The sequence below is a fragment of the Bidens hawaiensis genome, unplaced genomic scaffold, assembly GCF_021521415.1.
Source record: "Bidens hawaiensis isolate Kalapana, Puna unplaced genomic scaffold, B.hawaiensis_p1.1 tig00043129_1, whole genome shotgun sequence".
Classification (NCBI taxonomy): domain Eukaryota; kingdom Viridiplantae; phylum Streptophyta; class Magnoliopsida; order Asterales; family Asteraceae; genus Bidens; species Bidens hawaiensis.
In genome coordinates, this window is record NW_027497664.1 from 17,701 (window position 1) to 34,535 (window position 16,835).

The 16,835-nt window shown below is 36.5% G+C and overlaps 2 protein-coding genes and 1 pseudogene across 2 annotated transcripts; 1 reads left to right on the top strand and 2 right to left on the bottom strand.

The window, feature by feature from the left end:
* Positions 1-1,364: 1,364 nt before the first annotated feature.
* On the top strand, positions 1,365-3,314 carry LOC143594139 (two-pore potassium channel 1-like). The gene is made up of 2 exons (XM_077073526.1): positions 1,365-2,272; positions 3,074-3,314. Exons 1-2 carry the CDS (start codon positions 1,365-1,367, stop codon positions 3,261-3,263), a joined length of 1,098 nt encoding a protein of 365 aa, XP_076929641.1. The 3' UTR covers positions 3,264-3,314.
* A 486-nt stretch (positions 3,315-3,800) lies between these two features.
* LOC143594138 (uncharacterized) lies at positions 3,801-5,743 on the bottom strand. Its single transcript, XM_077073525.1, has 3 exons — positions 5,704-5,743; positions 5,333-5,430; positions 3,801-4,184 (listed from the first exon to the last, which is right to left on the bottom strand). The coding sequence occupies exons 1-3, from the start codon at positions 5,741-5,743 to the stop codon at positions 3,909-3,911; spliced, it is 414 nt and encodes a 137-aa protein (XP_076929640.1). The 3' UTR covers positions 3,801-3,908.
* Positions 5,744-9,071: 3,328 nt separating this feature from the next.
* LOC143594140 (nuclear transcription factor Y subunit B-3 pseudogene) lies at positions 9,072-9,629 on the bottom strand (annotated as a pseudogene).
* Positions 9,630-16,835: the final 7,206 nt, after the last annotated feature.

Below are 16,835 nucleotides of genomic sequence, written 5' to 3' on the forward strand. Positions count from 1 at the left end.
TAATAAACAAATATAAAAACGAATACAAACAAGACCTGAAATTGACGAATGTCACATAATGGATTTCTGTTATATATCAAAAATAAGTTAATTTTGAAATTGAACACGACAAAGCTCTAAACCAGAATAATTATTATGTTATAGCTTTTAACAATTGAAGATCATTCATACCTGTGGTGTTGAAGTAAATGCACAATGGATGACAACACAAATCGGAAAGCGTTTAATAGGAGTGCTAGGGTTCATAAATCGATTATTGTGACCAATAGGATAAAGGATTTGAAGTTTAGTAGTTGGGTTATATGCTTCAGATCTGGTCAAAAGCGGATCCCTAGTTTTGTGATAGTAATCAAAATAAATAAAATTAAAGGAAAATATTGAGAAAATTCCATGTGGACAAAGGAAGAGTTTTGGTGAATAAGCCACTCTTTTATTAGATAGGTATAAAGTTTATTCGTAATTTTTATGACATACGTAAATCAGTGTTTTTTTTTGCACCGACTCGGGGCCTTGTTGCCTCAATACGTCTTGCGATTGACTTAATTTTGTCTTGTATTTATAACCTTATTTTGTTTTATCTTTTTTGTGTAGCCTGACCGACCCGAATATACCGAAAAAAATTTCAATGATAAACAAATAAAGTTTCCTTTCTTCCGGGAAATAACAATTTCTCAATAGTCAAAACATGAAGATGAATGGCGTATTAATTTAATCCCCATGAGGCCATGCATGCTTCAATGTCAAGCACTACGCATTTATTGACGACCTAGATCTTGGTGCACAGTTAAGTTATTCAACTGCTATCGACCACTGATAGTTAGTTAATATTTTATTTAATTCAACATGCCGACGATATCGATCTCAGAAAGTAGTAATCAAGGCAATTCACCGACATCGAAACGTGATCCGACGGTTGACAATCAAAGCGTGTTTTTCAACTTGAATTTTGGTGCATGTACATTTTTTAATTTGCAGTATAAAATTTAAATTCTACTCCACTTCGTTTACACATCACAACTTTCTGCAATTGGAAACCATGCATAATTAGCAGTTCCAGAATTCTAATGAATAAAGTTCAGTCAGGTGAGTTTAATCTAATCTTCTTATTCCTCATATCGATTTGTTTTGTTGTACGTGTAAAATCAAGTTTTATACGAGCTGTTATACAAATCGTTTAAGGCAGTGCGCAAAAGTTACTATGTCCGTATAACCTTACAAGACACCAAAAACTTTACTGAAACCGACTGATGCCTGAAATGTAGGATTCTACATATGTCACCCTTTGAAGTGACTAAACACAATAATTGGTACTTGCAGATACTCAAATCACAACGAATTTGACAACCAGTGCACACCAACCCGCCATGTCACCAAACACTGGAAACCAACGGTCACCAACAGCTACTAGCCTACCACAACCATCACTAGCAAAAGACCAAATAACCTCCCTTAAAAGAAAACGATTTAGACGAATCAAAAGCGCCCCAATATCAGACTCATTTCCTTCACAACCCAAATCAACCCGCTCAGTTCCGCGCCCCAAATCTGTTTTTAACTACCTCCATCCAAGTTACAGAAAAGTAGCCATCATATTATGCATCTACTTAGGTTCAGGTACACTTTGTTTTTACCTTCTTAGACACCAAATCAATGGCAAAAAAACAAACAGTGTTCTAGATTCAGTTTATTTCACAGTTGTCACAATGACTTCTGTTGGTTATGGAGATCTTTTCCCGGGCAGTAATCTTACAATATTACTCGCCTGCTTATTTGTCTTCTTGGGTATGCTTCTTATCGGGCTCGTTTTAAGTAAAGCTGCAGATCTTTTAATTGAAAAACAAGAATTACTTTTTGCGAAAGCCTTTCATATGAATCAAACAGTTGGTACTGCAGAAACACTAAAAAGGATGGAAAATAATAAAGTTAGAAACAAGTGTATACTGTTGGTGGTTTTGCTGGTGGTTCTTATGGCGGCTGGGACTGTGGTTTTGGTTGCGGTTGAGGATTTGGATTTTGTTCACGCGTTTTATTGTGTCGTGGGGACGATTACGAGTTTGGGTTATATTGATAAGTGCTTTTCGACGAAAGGTGGGAGGGTTTTTTCGTTGTTTTGGATATTGTCGGGTACTATTTATTTAGGGCAGTTGTTGTTTACTTTTGCTGTGTTGCATACTCAAAGGAGACAGAGGTCTTTGGTGAAATGGGCTCTTAAAAGAAAGACTACACCTGCTGATCTTGAGGCTGCTGATCTTGATGATGATGGTGTTGTGGTGTAAGTATTAGAAATCTTGACGGTTTTTTATATATTAATAGCGAATGCCCGATGTGACATGAACCTGGCATAAAAATAAACTACTTATGGTGTCTAACTTGATTATTTATGTTTGGTTGTTTCGGTTATAAATTAACCGGTTAATACGTCATCTTGTTTAAACTTAGGGTTAAAAAGTATAAGACTGTAAACTATAAGTTCATCCTATCAAAATGTTTTACCCAATTAGACCCGTTAAGTTGGTCAACCTGGTTACAATCTGTTTAGATAAATAGGTAACACATATTGTGTCTGCCTGTCCGGCAATGTTTTCATAACCAGACCGGATTTGAAAATGTGATGATGCCATATATAATTTATAAATTTTACATAAATATATCAACGAAATTTAAATAGCATTTTGCATCTCTCTCTTTTTTTTTTGTATTGATATACGAGATTAATAAAGTATGAAGTCTTAAATAAACAAAACATAAAATTTTAAGTAGGGACTAGATCTACATGATATTTTAAAAGGAAAAAAGTACAAAATAATTGATAGATGTCTGAACACCTGGTCCGGTTCTCAGTTCGATGGGTAGTTTGCCGATTTTAAATAAAAAGCGGTTCAATTACATAAATCGGACCGGTTATGTGTCCTTTTTCCGGTCCAACAAGCCGGCCAGGTTATGAAAACATTGATGTCCGGAGCATCTTAGTCATCATGCCTTAAGCAAAGAATTTTACTTGTCAGTCTTGTCCGGTTTTCATCCTTTATGAACTATAGGCTTTTTTGTTTATATTAATTTGATGATCTGGTAGGGCGGCGGAGTTCATCCTTTATAAACTAAAAGAAATGGGAAAGATCAGCCAAGAAGACATGACACCGATTATGGAAGAGTTTGAAAGGCTTGACTTTGGCAAAACAGGTACATTGACTGCATCTGGTGTTCTGCTTTCACAATCATCATGGTACGACCCAAACGCTCTGCTTACGCAAACATCCATCTGATGTTATACATGAAACAACTATAAAGATAATTTGGTGGTTAACTGTTTTAATAGTTAAATATAGTTGCTAATATACTAATTTATTATTTTTTATTAGAAATTCGTATACCAGTTGGATGGAACGATGAAATAATCGTGTTGCTGCAACTTTTGTACCAAAGCTATTTGTTTGTACTTTGTTGAATATCATCATCAAAATCAAGGGTGTTAAAATGGGTCATGGGTTTGTATTAGTAGGATGTAGAGTTAAATCCGACATAAACCGAAAAGCGTGTTACACGTGTGAACCTAAACACCAAATCAGTTTTCACAACCAGATACCAACTTCTTGCTCTGCATATTAATTCTCTTAAATTAGTAGAATTTTCCAAAACAATATGCTGTAACATAGGTTATACATGTAGCTGCTAGTATTACTATAATATAAAGGAAAGGGGATGGCATTGGCCATTTATGCAATATGTTTTAGAAGCTCAGGAAATCTTTCATTTTCTTATACTTTTACATCAAACATGCAAAATTTTAAACTCAAAACAAGAAAATCGACGAAAGTTACGTTTTGGTATGAAAAAGGGTAATATAAAACATCATTTTAAAGAAGCTTTTGGTCCAGTAACCAGTTCAAAAACTCATTACAGTCACGCTTCTATAGAGGCCGTCTCTTTTCAAACTCAGACTCATGACAATGAGGGTCCAGCCAATCCCTAGAACTCTTGGAAGGATTAACATGCATCTTACTACCACCAACAAGATCTCTTATATTTTCAATCTTATTTTCTCGACCCGACCCGCTAATTTTCTGATCCGCGTCCTTCAATTTCTGCTTGAACCTTTGTTTTCGCCCATATGAGTTCACATCTTGTTTTGATTGGGATGGTGGAGCTCCGTGAGGTCCAAGATATATACTTTCCTCCTTTTTAGCCTACACAAATGTAAAAAGCTTGATAAATGTAAACTAGAGGTGGGAAATGATGGGTCAAAGTGGGTCGTGGTCGAAGTGCGTGATTTAGAAACAGGTTGGGTTAATCAGACCCACAAAACACTTTTTCTCTTATTATTATTATTATTATTATTTTATTTTACATTTAGTTAAATGTGTTAAGTATGATTTGAAATTTTAGATTCATTATGTTAAAATAACAATCTAACTTATGATATAAAGTCACTTAGGGGGTGTTTGTAGGGGTGCACACAAGTTGAGCTGCTCCCGTGCTACTCGAGTTTGGATCGATAAAAACTCGAAATGAGCCAAGTTCTTTCGTGCTCGAGCCAAGAATCAAATAAAGCGCGTTTAGTTATCAAGCCCACGCTCGAGCCTTGTACAGGAAGCTTGTTTAGGCTCGTTGAGCCTTAAACAAGCCTTGTGTATTTTTAAGCTTTACCTCTTTTGGACTTCTATGTATTAACTCAACATTTCACAGCCGAGCTCGAGTCAAGTTACGATCGTTTAAGGTTTTTCTCAAATATATAAACATAAAATTTTTTTATATAAATTAATTAATAAAATAAACAAGCTGAGCCCAGGCGTAAACAAACAACTCACAAGCCAAGCCCAAGCTTTAGGAAAGGAGTTCAAAACAGGCTGAGCTCGAGCCCTCGTAAATCAAAACGAGCCGAGCTTGGGGTCGGCTTGCCTCGTTTACACCTCAGGTGTTTGGGCTTTGCTTGTTACTTCACTAGAAGTTTTTTTTTCAAAACAACCTATTTTACTCACTAATAATTGCATAAGCAGTCTGGATAACAAATCCCTATTGCCAAACACCCTGCAAACAGCTTATTGCTATATAAATTTATAAAAAATCTAAAAAAATAGAGAGGAAAAAAAAGCCCATTTTTAGCAGTCCAAACACCCTGCTAGAATGTTTTATGCATTTAATTACATATAGGGTGATGTTTGGCCCGTTTACCCGTCTCTCTTTCTACCCTTTGTTACAACCTACAACTAACCCATTTGGCCCTTACAGGCAAAGTAAAACCCTGACTAAACATTAAACGAGCCAAAACTTCCAGCTCTATGTACAATAAAAACAGATAGCTTAAAAACTTAAATTCAAAAAACTGTTTACTCACTTGGGATATTTGTTTTGAGTCTTGTATTGGTGGATCATTTGCTGTGTTTTCACTTGGATCTTCAATTCCCAGACTCGGGATCACAAAGTCATCATTATCTGACCAAAAACAGTAAGGCAGACAACAATTAAGCTATAAAACTTTCGATCAATAATAGCAACACAACTTTCATAGAATGCTGCTGCTAATCACACTTGGCTAGTGTTCATATACCTAATCAGAGTCTTATAATAAAAAATAAAATGTAACAAAAGAATTGAACATGGATCTTTATGAAGAGTAAGGATTGCAAACAAGTATTACAAGATCAAGAACAAAATTTAGGATAGATTAATAGAAAATAAAGCATAAACAAACGAAGAAGATGTTACCCCACTCGTCTTCTGGAGCGTTTAGTGCAGATGGATCCATGAGATCATGGAATTTGAACTGCACAGAGGACAAATTAAGTTGTGCTGCTGCTGCGATTTGAATGACTGGATGGAATAATATAAAGTGATGGATTTGGGAATTTGATTCAGGTTCTGGAATTGATCCGATGCAAATATGGACGAACGACGGTGGAAAGATAAACCCTAGAAAAATCTCCACCCTAATCTACCTGGGATTTTCTAGTACAAACGAGTTATGGCAAAGACGTTGATAATATTCTAGAGCTAATGTAAAAAAAGTTAAAACACTTAAACGTGTTGTGTTTGGACTTTTAAATCGAATAAAAGTTAGATATAAAGTTGTCTGTAGCAATGTTTTCAGACCTGGTCCGGATGTTGATCCGGACTTCTTATCGGGTCAAAGATTGGACCGATTCGGAAGGACGGACCGGTGTTTGATCCTGATAACGTCATAATTAATATTAGTATATAATAATTTATATGTAATTTATATATGTAAAAATATAATAATTACGGCTAAGCAGTTAACATTTCAAATGATTATTGAACACATATTTGTTGTTATATTATATTTCAGGCAAGAAGATACTTTCCCCTAAAATCATAGTTAAAATTGGAAATTCAACCATTACATTTATAATGCTTGTAATATAGGATTTATATTTCAACCGATAAAGCAACAAGATGGCTTAGTTGGTTGGCAGTTGGTGTTTGTGTTAGGCTTTCTTCTCCAGAGATGTCCTGGGTTCGATTCCCTTGGTCCACAATGTTTTTTGATTTAATAAAAAACAAGGTTTTACCGGTTGACCCGGCGGTTTACCGGTTCCGGTCGAACCACAAAGCGTCAAACCCGGCCGGGTTATTAGAAAACTAGTATATGATGTGACCCGGACCGGAGTGAGTACCAATTCCCGGTCAGACCGGCCGGTCCTGTCCGGGTTTCAAAACGGTCTGTAGTCATTAAGATTTGCAATTGTGCGTACTTTGTGGATTTAACACAGCACAAGCCATCGACTTTAAGAATTTTATTTTTCCCATCATTGATTTTATTTAAGATTTTATGTTCGGTAACTTTTACAAAACTCTAGATGTTGATTTCTCGGTTGACTTGACCCACCAATACGCCTTCGGCTATGTAGATCTCCCTGGACTATTGTGTAAAAACAAACAAGCTTGAGTTCGAAGTTAATCGCTAAATTTGATGGGATACTATGATGACATGTGTCTTGTTCGTAGCATTAGAGCTGCTAACTTCATCAGTTCTTCTTAGGACTATCAACTGGGGTGTGGTGTAAGGCTAAGGGGTATACACTCTTCAACATTATTCTTCTCACTTGTCATGTCAGCTTTCCTCCCTCATAATTCAACATCACCCTTCAACCTAGGGGTATACGCCATTTTCTCATTCTCTATTTTCTATTTTTTTTATTAATAAAATTTCTATAATTTTAAATATCGCTCCAAGCAGGGTTACGTAAAAATTTCTTGCTACATAAATATTTTTAGTAAACTTATAAACACTATCGCACATCTTTCTTTTGGACATTTGAAGATACTCGTCCAAAACATCATGAACCGTGTCGTATTTCATTGCATGAAGAAAAAAACCCATATCGTCGGACGAAGAAGAATAAATTCATTTTGAAATTTTGTTATTTTGGTTGAAATATGTTTGTATGCTTGTTTGAGAATGGTTGAAATGGGTTTGTTTTGGTTGAAATGTTTAGTGTATATGTATGCATTTATAATATAAAAATATATATATATTTTTCTTTGCCCATGGCCAATTTAGAGAGTGAGACTGCGTGACGAGAGTGACCACAGTCACCATCCTCATGTCACGCGTGACCAACAAAGTTGGGGGTGGGTGTTTCAGAGGTGTCACGTGTGTGACCCCCCTTCTACGTAGGACGCCACGTTGGATGCGTTCACCTCATGCGTGAGGGATTGTGGAGTATACCAGTTGGCCTGATGGACCAATGGTGCAACCATGGTACTGGACAATAGGATTTTAATCACAAAGTTCTTACTATTTATTAGTCCCAAAGTTTTAGCAAGTAACAAGGATTTAACTATGATTCCGGTGGACCAACTCCTCCCCATTAACAGGTTCTGGTTAGAAGCAACATGTTTGTAAGGTATTCCTGTCAATTCTCACCTCCTACATCTACATATTAGAAGTTAATCTTAAAATGGACCATAAAAAAATAACAAGTCGGTTTTGAAAGAAAATGAAAGGTGAAGGGGCATTTAAAAAGAGTCTAATCAATTAAGATTTAGTAAATAGTTTATCTATTTAGTTTATGAAAGTTTTGTAAGTTTATATAATTGTTTGAATTACTATATATTAAGAGTTTGAGTCATATTATGTTGAAGTTATTTAATGCAATAGATTGTTAGAGGTACGCGTCAAATAGATCTTGGTTTAGATAAAATTTCGTGTTTGTGTTTTTGCCTTTTTGCCCTTAATTTTCAACACTACACACTCTGTCAACAGTACTCATAGGCATTGATAGGTGGACTAAACTTCGTCCCTTGAAGTAACATGACTGTTCTAGTTAGGGGTAAGAACATATTTAAGGCATTCCTATCGATTCTCACCTCCTACAACTACACACTATAAAAAAACACACCTACAACTATACACTATCAAAAACATTCGAATGACCACTAACCTGATAGTTATTACCACCATTACTCAAATATTGAACTACTAACCTAATTGTTACAACCACCATTACACAAAAAATTGAATCTTCTATCATACATGTGTAGGTTTGTGTCTTTAATATATTTATTTAATCAAAGAATTTAATACAAAAACTTTTTATCATGCATAGTATAAGAAGGATTTTAACTCATTGATTTAAGTTAAAACAAATATGAGGTAACATGTTGTAACTTGGGAACCAAGATCACACACAATTGTACATCACTTTTAAAACGTTTTAAATTTGATAATTTTTTATATGACTCTTTTTCTTAGAAAAATCGAGCATTTATTATTCTTAATTTGAGTACCATATTGCTATTCTACTAAAAAATGGCCCTTTTTTTCCGGAAACATAGACGTGCCACGCGTATAAAGTGCCATTTTTTTTCTTCATGCGTAACTACTTTTACTTCATTTGTAATTATGCATATTTTGTGCATAGTTCATGTCATATTTACAATTATTTCACCGTGTACACTTTGTACGATAAGAGGCATTTGCACAATAACCTCACCCCAATTAAAATAAACAAACCCTAAACCTGTTTATCAAAACTATTTAATTTACTAATAAATAATTATATAAAAGCTAAATAACGATTTTTAACAACACTCCACCTATGAGCTATATCTAATTATCTCGGCCTTCCATTTAATGGGCCGGGCCTGGATAAACCGAATTAATTTAGTACCCGACATATTTGGGGCCATTTGGTAATAACTACCCGACCCGTACACACCATGCTGGCCCACCACCGTCGTCCCATACGCATCTCCTCCATTATTCCCAATATTTACAACACTGCCACCGCCGATTTCCCTATCTCCGCCTTGACGTCCGGCCAACGCCGTCTTCTCCCCTTCCATCTCTCTAAACCTCTGCAAGTACACCTTCAACGGCTCAACGTAATCCTCAAACCCTAACGTCGTCATCGCCCACAGCAAATCGTCACCGTTGATCGTCTTCCGCTTCTCGCGCTGGCACTTATCGGAGGCTTCGCCGTGATGAAACTGATGAACTCCGATACGCACTCCTGTACGGTCTCCTTGGCGTCTTTTGATATTTTAGCGTTCGCTGGCAGAGCCTTTTTCATGATACGGCTGACGTTTGCTATCGGCACAAACCTGTCTTGCTCACGCAGCGAGTGGTCGCCGTTGTGACCTCCGCCTGATTCATTATCTGAATCCGCCATTTCAAAGTAAGTTCAAACCCTAACTGCGATGATTGAATCTCTTATCATTGGTAGATCGCATCGGATTATTATTATTATTATTATTCTAGGTCAAAGTTTCTATGCACAAAAACAATTTACAAGCTTAATAACTAATTCACGCTAAAACACACATAATCGTCTCAGTATCGGAAAAGGTGATTCAGGCGATCGGAATAATAATAATAATAATAATAATAATAATAATAATAATAATAATAAAGGGTGGAAAGTTTGTTGGAGGGAATTGGGAAGAGAGTGAGTGATTACCGTCGGATCAAATGGTATAAGAACGCCATCATAAGAGCCACGTGGAGGGATATCGGCCGTTTATTTCTGATAAGTGTTCATTTCTAGTGGCGGAGTGTGGACCGTCGGATGGTGAGATAGTGGAAGATTGTGGACCATCCATAGAGCATTACCGGAACATGGTCGGCCATTTTGGGATTTGTTTAATTAGGCACTAATCAATTCAGGTTAAGGCACTAATTCTTGTTTTCTTGTGGGGTTTCAACTAAGAGCGTTGATAAAATGCAATTTTTATCATAGTTTTTAATCATATCATAGGTCTATTTTAATTTTACATCATAAATCACTTTCGAATGTTTGAAATCTAGCATGAAGAAATCCACGTATTCATTTTATTTTCAAAGTTTGTTATATCTTTTTATTTTAATTTTAAAGTATAAAAATATATGTATGACTCACGTATTTTTTCATGGCATTGATCGTGACTAGAATAATCTAATGATTATTTACACATTAAAAATACTATTTTGATAATTGTAAACTTGAAGTGGATTAAGAAATTCTTTTATTTATTTTTATTTTATAATTTTAAAGACAGAAGGATAAACGCTCGCTATTGATACCTAACAAACATGGGTGTAAACCAAATTCTTATTAGTATCTAGATGTCTTAAATTCAAAACTTATGAAATAATCGATATTTATAGAGGTTTAAGTAAATCATAACTAATCCATCATAGTCCTCTCCTTAATAGAGACTATTTTTTGCTAGTCGTTTCTCTAAATGGTAGTAATTACAAATACAATGTCTCATGAATCAAAGGTAGTGATCATCTTCAACACACTAGGTCAAGATAGTGTATCTTTACAAAATCTTCAAACATTCACCATGTCAACATAATTAAACTAGGATTTGTGGGTTTTGGGGGGGGGGGGGGTGTGAATTTGTTTAACTCTTTTTGCAACTTAATAATAATGAATGCAGTAGTAAAGAGTTAAAGTGATAGAGATCACACAATCGGTTTATAAAGGTTCTAACTGTTTAAGTGAATGTTAACCAATTAATTATTTTCTAAAGGAGCTGTGAAAAGCTGAGTTGATTATAAGTGTGTGTCTGATGACTTTGTTTTATTCTTTTTTAACGAGAGGGGAAACACTTACCACTATGACACGTTTTGAATAAACATGTTTGAACACTTATTTCAAAAAAAAATATGCATATTTCTAGTAAGCATGTGGAGCCAGGAGAAAGGGAGAGAAAGGCCGATTTTTTTTTTAATTTTTATTTCGGTTGTTTATCAATGTCCATACACACCATAAGAGTGCACGAAGAGTGTCGGGATGGGTTTGGGAAAGGCAAGGCCATGCCGGGAGCACCACTGCGAGCAAATCAAACCCGAAGAAAAAGCTCCCTATACGAGGTAGCCATCTAGATCACCCCGAAGTCTTTCTTTCTCCCTCTCTACAATATTGACAATATCCCTCCTCTTCCTCTCCACAAATCAAAAATATTATTGGTGAAAGATAGATTGAGCCAGAATGATGTGACGTTGGCGTGGAGAGAGAGAGAGAGGGAGGGAGAGAGAGAGAGATGGAGTGGGGTGGGATGGGCATATTGTACCAATGTACCAGGTACGTGTAGTGTCAATTCAGTACCCACATTTTGAGGTTTTGAGATAGGTACAGTTTGATACGGTACCAGTATTTTACCCACCTATTGTCTTCGGTGCCGATACTGTATTGTTTCGAGCATTTTCGGTACCGTTATGTGACACTCGGCAAGTTATGGTTAACGTCGTTAACGCAAACTCCGTTATCTCAAACATTCATTCATACATGTCATTAATTAGGATTAATTAAGTGTGTCGCTTATTGCACAAACATTCACGTAGCGGTAATTTGGGGAATTATCGAACCACACGAGTCTGACCCCGAGCGTTGGTGAAATATGAAAACAATATCTCAAGCATATGCTTATAATATTATATATGTGAAATTACATGTTAAATGATTATATGTTTAGTTCGTAGCTTGTTTCATTTAATTGCGATCAATTGAGCGTATTTATTACGTTTGCAACTTTTACAAGTATAATATTATATGAAATAACAAGGCTTTATTTTTATAAACTTAGGTTAGTATTTTAGTCATAATGATTTGTTACAATCCGGTTTAAAGTTAAAAATGTTTGTTTCAGCCAACCCTAATCCTATCCCAAACCCGTGACTCCTTCCTCCTTTCCCTCTTTAATGATTTCATACTCCACACACACATAAACACTTCAATTCAATTTTGGTTCTTGCAATTCGTGGTGTCTTTGAGTGATTCAATCATTTCTAACACCAGTTGGTAAGTTTTATAAAACAATTTCAGTTTTGATTAGTTCTTATGAAACCCTAGATGCCCAAAGTTATGTAATATGATTGATATATGATGCATGCGATGATATGTAATTGTTAATTGATGAATTAGAACCCCAGAGATGTCATACACATGCTAGGGTTTAAGTTTTGATGACAACAGTTTGTTGACATATTATGTCTTGTTTATTGTCGTGGATGTAACATGATGATACGTGAATAGTTATGATCCATCTTGATTCCATGATGTTCTACTTTGAGTATAGTTTCCAGAAAACCGTATTTTGTAATTTTTGGACGTATGGATCATCTTTTTTCTGATTTTACAAAGTTGTATGTCTAATCTGAATTGGAGAGTTGTTTTCCGGTCTGGATTGCCGGTATCATAACGTGATATTGACAAAGCCAAATGGGTTGGTTCCACTTTTGGAACTTCACATTTTGCGTTATGATTCTAACCCAGTTGTCCTTGCTTGATTTGGATAGTATTGTGACCTAACCGAGTCAATACTTTTGGTTGTGCAACTGATGTACTGGTGTAATGATTGATTTATCATGATTATTGTGTTCACGGGAAAAATATAACAAAAACTATTTGATAAACCTAACACATGTATGTTACTGTTGTAAAAATTGTAGAGTTTATTTCCATTGTATGCTTAGTTAATAAAATTCGTCTGTACATGTTTAAATCTGACTCGTGAACTACATGATTAGACTTTGAGTTTCATGATAAATGATTGCTTGATTGATCATTGTGTGATGTAGGGTGCATGTTAGAACTTCATTAAGCTAATGACATTAATATAATCACCAACGGTCTTTTGGTCAAACTTGTTGCATTGCGAGTCATTACATCAACCATAAGACTATGTGTTGCTGAACACTTAGGTTTTGTTTAGTTGCATGAATTCGCACTTATAATTTATAGCTAAACTTGTAACAGGTAGCCATTAGCCACACGCCTAGTTCTTACTTACTGTTTACTTTTGGCACGCAACTTTAAGGTGAGTTTCATGACTCCTCTCTTTTACATATTTTTTCTTTTGGGGGAGAAAACATGCTTACAAACATGTTCATTTGGATATTGTAATGCTGTATATCACATGCGTACTATAGTGCATACATTACCAAACTGGAAAGTTCTTACATTCTCAGATCGTTAGTATACCGGCTATAGCAAGGAAATTTAGGTAGTACTACTGGTTTGACAAACCCCACTCTAGACAAGGAGTTGTTGGGTGTGAATTGTTATAACATTTATGCCGGTGTTATTGGTTGACCTGGTAAAAAGGCAACTACTATATGTTTAACAGTCAGTTTTGGTTACGAACGCTATGAGTAGCATGTACATGGATGTTGAATCCACTGATATATATTTTGTTTACATTATCGGTATTGTTGGAACAATTATTACTTGCAAAACCTATGAACTCACCAACCATTGCCATGGGCGGCTCCAAGGGTGGGTGATGGGGGCGCCCGACCTGGGTACCTTTTTTCGGGGGCACAAAATTTTTTAAAAATTCGCGATGTTACATATATAGAATATCCGAATGCTTATAATCACATTATTTTATAACACCCAAACACTTTTTAGACCCACTTTTTTTAAATTACCCAAATACTTATAAGCTCATTAAAAATTGATAAATGTCAATTAGTTTTAATTAATCAATAAAAGTTAAATTAAAAATGAAATGAATAGGCGGGATAACAACAACGTGATTTCGAACACCAGCAGTCACGGTAGCATCTGTAGAAATGGGTTTTTCTAAATTGTATTATTGAAATCTTATTTATGATCCACAATGCCCCAAGAAAAGACTTAGCAGATTGATGATGATAGTTATTGAGAACGGAATATTAGAAAACATAAACTACGAAAAGTTGATTCACCAAATTGCTCTCAAGAAAGTAAGGAGATCTTCACAAGTCCTTGGTTAGCTATTAGCTTATTCACTATGTCATAAACTCATTCTAATACCATTATTTTGCCAATTTTTATGTTTAATGCCATAACTTTAATCGCCATTTAAAAAGAATGTTTACATTATTTAGTACGTTAAGGCTTAAGGGACATATTTTTTCTCGCTCGGTTGGGGAACGTGAATTCTCAGGACCGACCCTAACCATTGTGTTGACACTTTTTAACATGTCTTTATCAGGTAACTAAGGCGCATATTAGGAATTAGGATCCATGATGGATGCATGGCTTACTCGAACAAACTAAGTGTGTTTTGGGTATCATCAATTGTAGTGTCGGGGCATTTCACTTTGAACTAGTTATTTAAAACGTGTAATTGTTTTACGCTACCGCAAACGTAACTTACACTGAATCTGTATTTACTCATATTAGTGAATTTTATTAAATGATATTTTTACTTTACTAAATGGTTGTTCAGTATGACAAGCAGCTAGATTCCGGTATATCATGCACCTCACGGTAAACCCTGTTAATTGAAATTTGAGGGCGTGACACGTTACCCACTTTTTACAATTAACGGTACCGGTGCTTTCAGTACCTCGCTCTTCCCTGTAATGGGCACTCCCACTAACCTAATAAATCTCCATAAATCTCCTTCAATTTAAGTTTATATTATTGCTTCTATAATATATGATTGTTTATTGGATTACATCGAAACAGAAGGCAAGCGGGCAACAGCTGCGCCGCTACCCCTTTTTGATCGCAAAACCCAATCTTTTAAAAACTATATTTGCTGATCTTGGAGTCATAACATTACTATGCATGACCCGCTGAACACGGGTAAGTAGCTCCACAGCTTCAGGCGCGAGGAAACCAAAAGTGTCAAAAGCAAAAGGAATAAATACATGTTGGTTGTCAGAACACGCCTTTTCATGTTTTGCCACCTTACCTGAAGCAGCTTTTAATGCGGCTTGACCGACCGCGAAACCACTACTCCCTAAGCCCACCAAAGGAGAAACCCCTGTTAAATCCACACACACGTGTTTCCCTCCTATCCATCCAAACGCCAAAATGTCAGCCGGTCGAAGAGATGATCTTCCCTCCGACGGGTCAGTCAGGAAATTCACAGGTGCTTCTTTCTTAACAGAAATTCCAGCTCGCCTGAATATATCAAAGAGCACATCCCTAACCAGATCGTGTCGGTACTTGAACCCCGGGAGCTCTTTACAGTGCACCGCGTGCTCCCCATATGAGTCTAAACACGCTTTACGACAAACAGGACATATCTCATCTACCGAAAATAGAGGAATCATAAGGCGATACTTAAGGATACTACGATACTCCACCGGAGACATATGCTGGCCTAACCCATCTATAGGGATAGCAAGAAGAAATCTTGAGCATGTGGTGCTTGTAGACACTCAAAAATGGCTTTTTGTCTGCTTGTCATGTTAAAGTGTGACTCCATGTCGTGAACAATTTTACTAAAAGAGTGCTCGCCAATGCATGCTGGGCTTTAGAGGGGGCGGTCTCTTTGTTAGAGAAACTGCTAAAATTGAAGCTTGGAATCATATCACGAAGACAAGCCAGAGCACAAGAATAATCAGAATCCATCCCACATATACCACTGTCTCGCAAAATGTGATCCTGAAGCACCCACGATTGGGCTCTCGAGGCCACAAACGCATAAGAGGAAGCCTCTACTGTCGAATACAACCCCAAACCCCCATTCTAAATGGGTAAGGAAGCAAGTCGCCATTGGAGGTCTCCAAAGAAAGGACCTCCACAAACTACAATGTCCTCGATCGCCTCACGCAATCCCTTGTCAAAAAACACCGCTGCCTCCATCATGTGTACAGGTTGGCATGTTCTCAAACCGAAGAAAAGTTTAGCAATACCCATACATGATCGAAGCAAAAGTAACTCACTCTGCGGGTCACCAAGTTTGGGAGAAGACGCATCAAATCAACAGCATTAGTACGCTCTCTTCTTTGCCAAACCCTTAATAACCCGGTGTCTTTACTAACAGCTCCCCCAAGAAGCTTCACCCCTAATAATGGTCTCCCGATGTCAGCAGGGAATAAACCGTCACGAGACTTCGTACCATCACAAGAAGGCCAAAATAGCTCAGTTTTCTTAATATTCAGTTCAAGACCCAAAGTTGGACCCGTCACCTTAATGATATCCAACACTTTAGCCACCTCCATTGAATCTCCAATGACTGTCCCATCATCAAGATACCAGGCATGAAGAAGAAGCTTGCAATTGTCTCGAATCTGATGCACAAGGGGGTGTAAAACCAAGGAAAAAAGGAGTGGTCCCAATGGGTCTCCTTGTTGAACCCCTGTGGTGGACCAAATATTATCATCCCCAAGATATAGTCTTGATGGCTGCCCATATAAAAATTCCACCCACAAGGAAATAGAAGGGCATCTGATTATGCAAACTTATTTTAAACTATGATCATTGGGTTTTAAGTCGTCCTGCGTGACGTAACATTGTTTGCTATGGTTTTACGCTTCCGCATTTAATTACTCGTAAACGTTTTCATGGTTTTGAAACTTTGTTTTAAGGTTTGATTATAACTAATGATTCCGATCCTGTTAGTTCACACCCTCTGACGGTAAAACTCCGTTAGTGGATTTTGAGGGT

Excerpts from the sequence above, each read along its gene's own strand:
- LOC143594139 (XM_077073526.1), top strand. The coding sequence starts at position 1,365 with ATGTCACCAAACACTGGAAACCAACGGTCACCAACAGCTACTAGCCTA. Across the intron at positions 2,273-3,073 it reads GATGATGATGGTGTTGTGGT|GGCGGCGGAGTTCATCCTTT; the intron begins GTAAGTATTAGA and ends ATGATCTGGTAG.
- LOC143594138 (XM_077073525.1), bottom strand. The coding sequence starts at position 5,743 with ATGGATCCATCTGCACTAAACGCTCCAGAAGACGAGTGGG. Across the intron at positions 5,431-5,703 it reads CGCTCCAGAAGACGAGTGGG|ATAATGATGACTTTGTGATC; the intron begins GTAACATCTTCT and ends GTTTTTGGTCAG. Across the intron at positions 4,185-5,332 it reads ACTCAAAACAAATATCCCAA|GCTAAAAAGGAGGAAAGTAT; the intron begins GTGAGTAAACAG and ends ACATTTGTGTAG.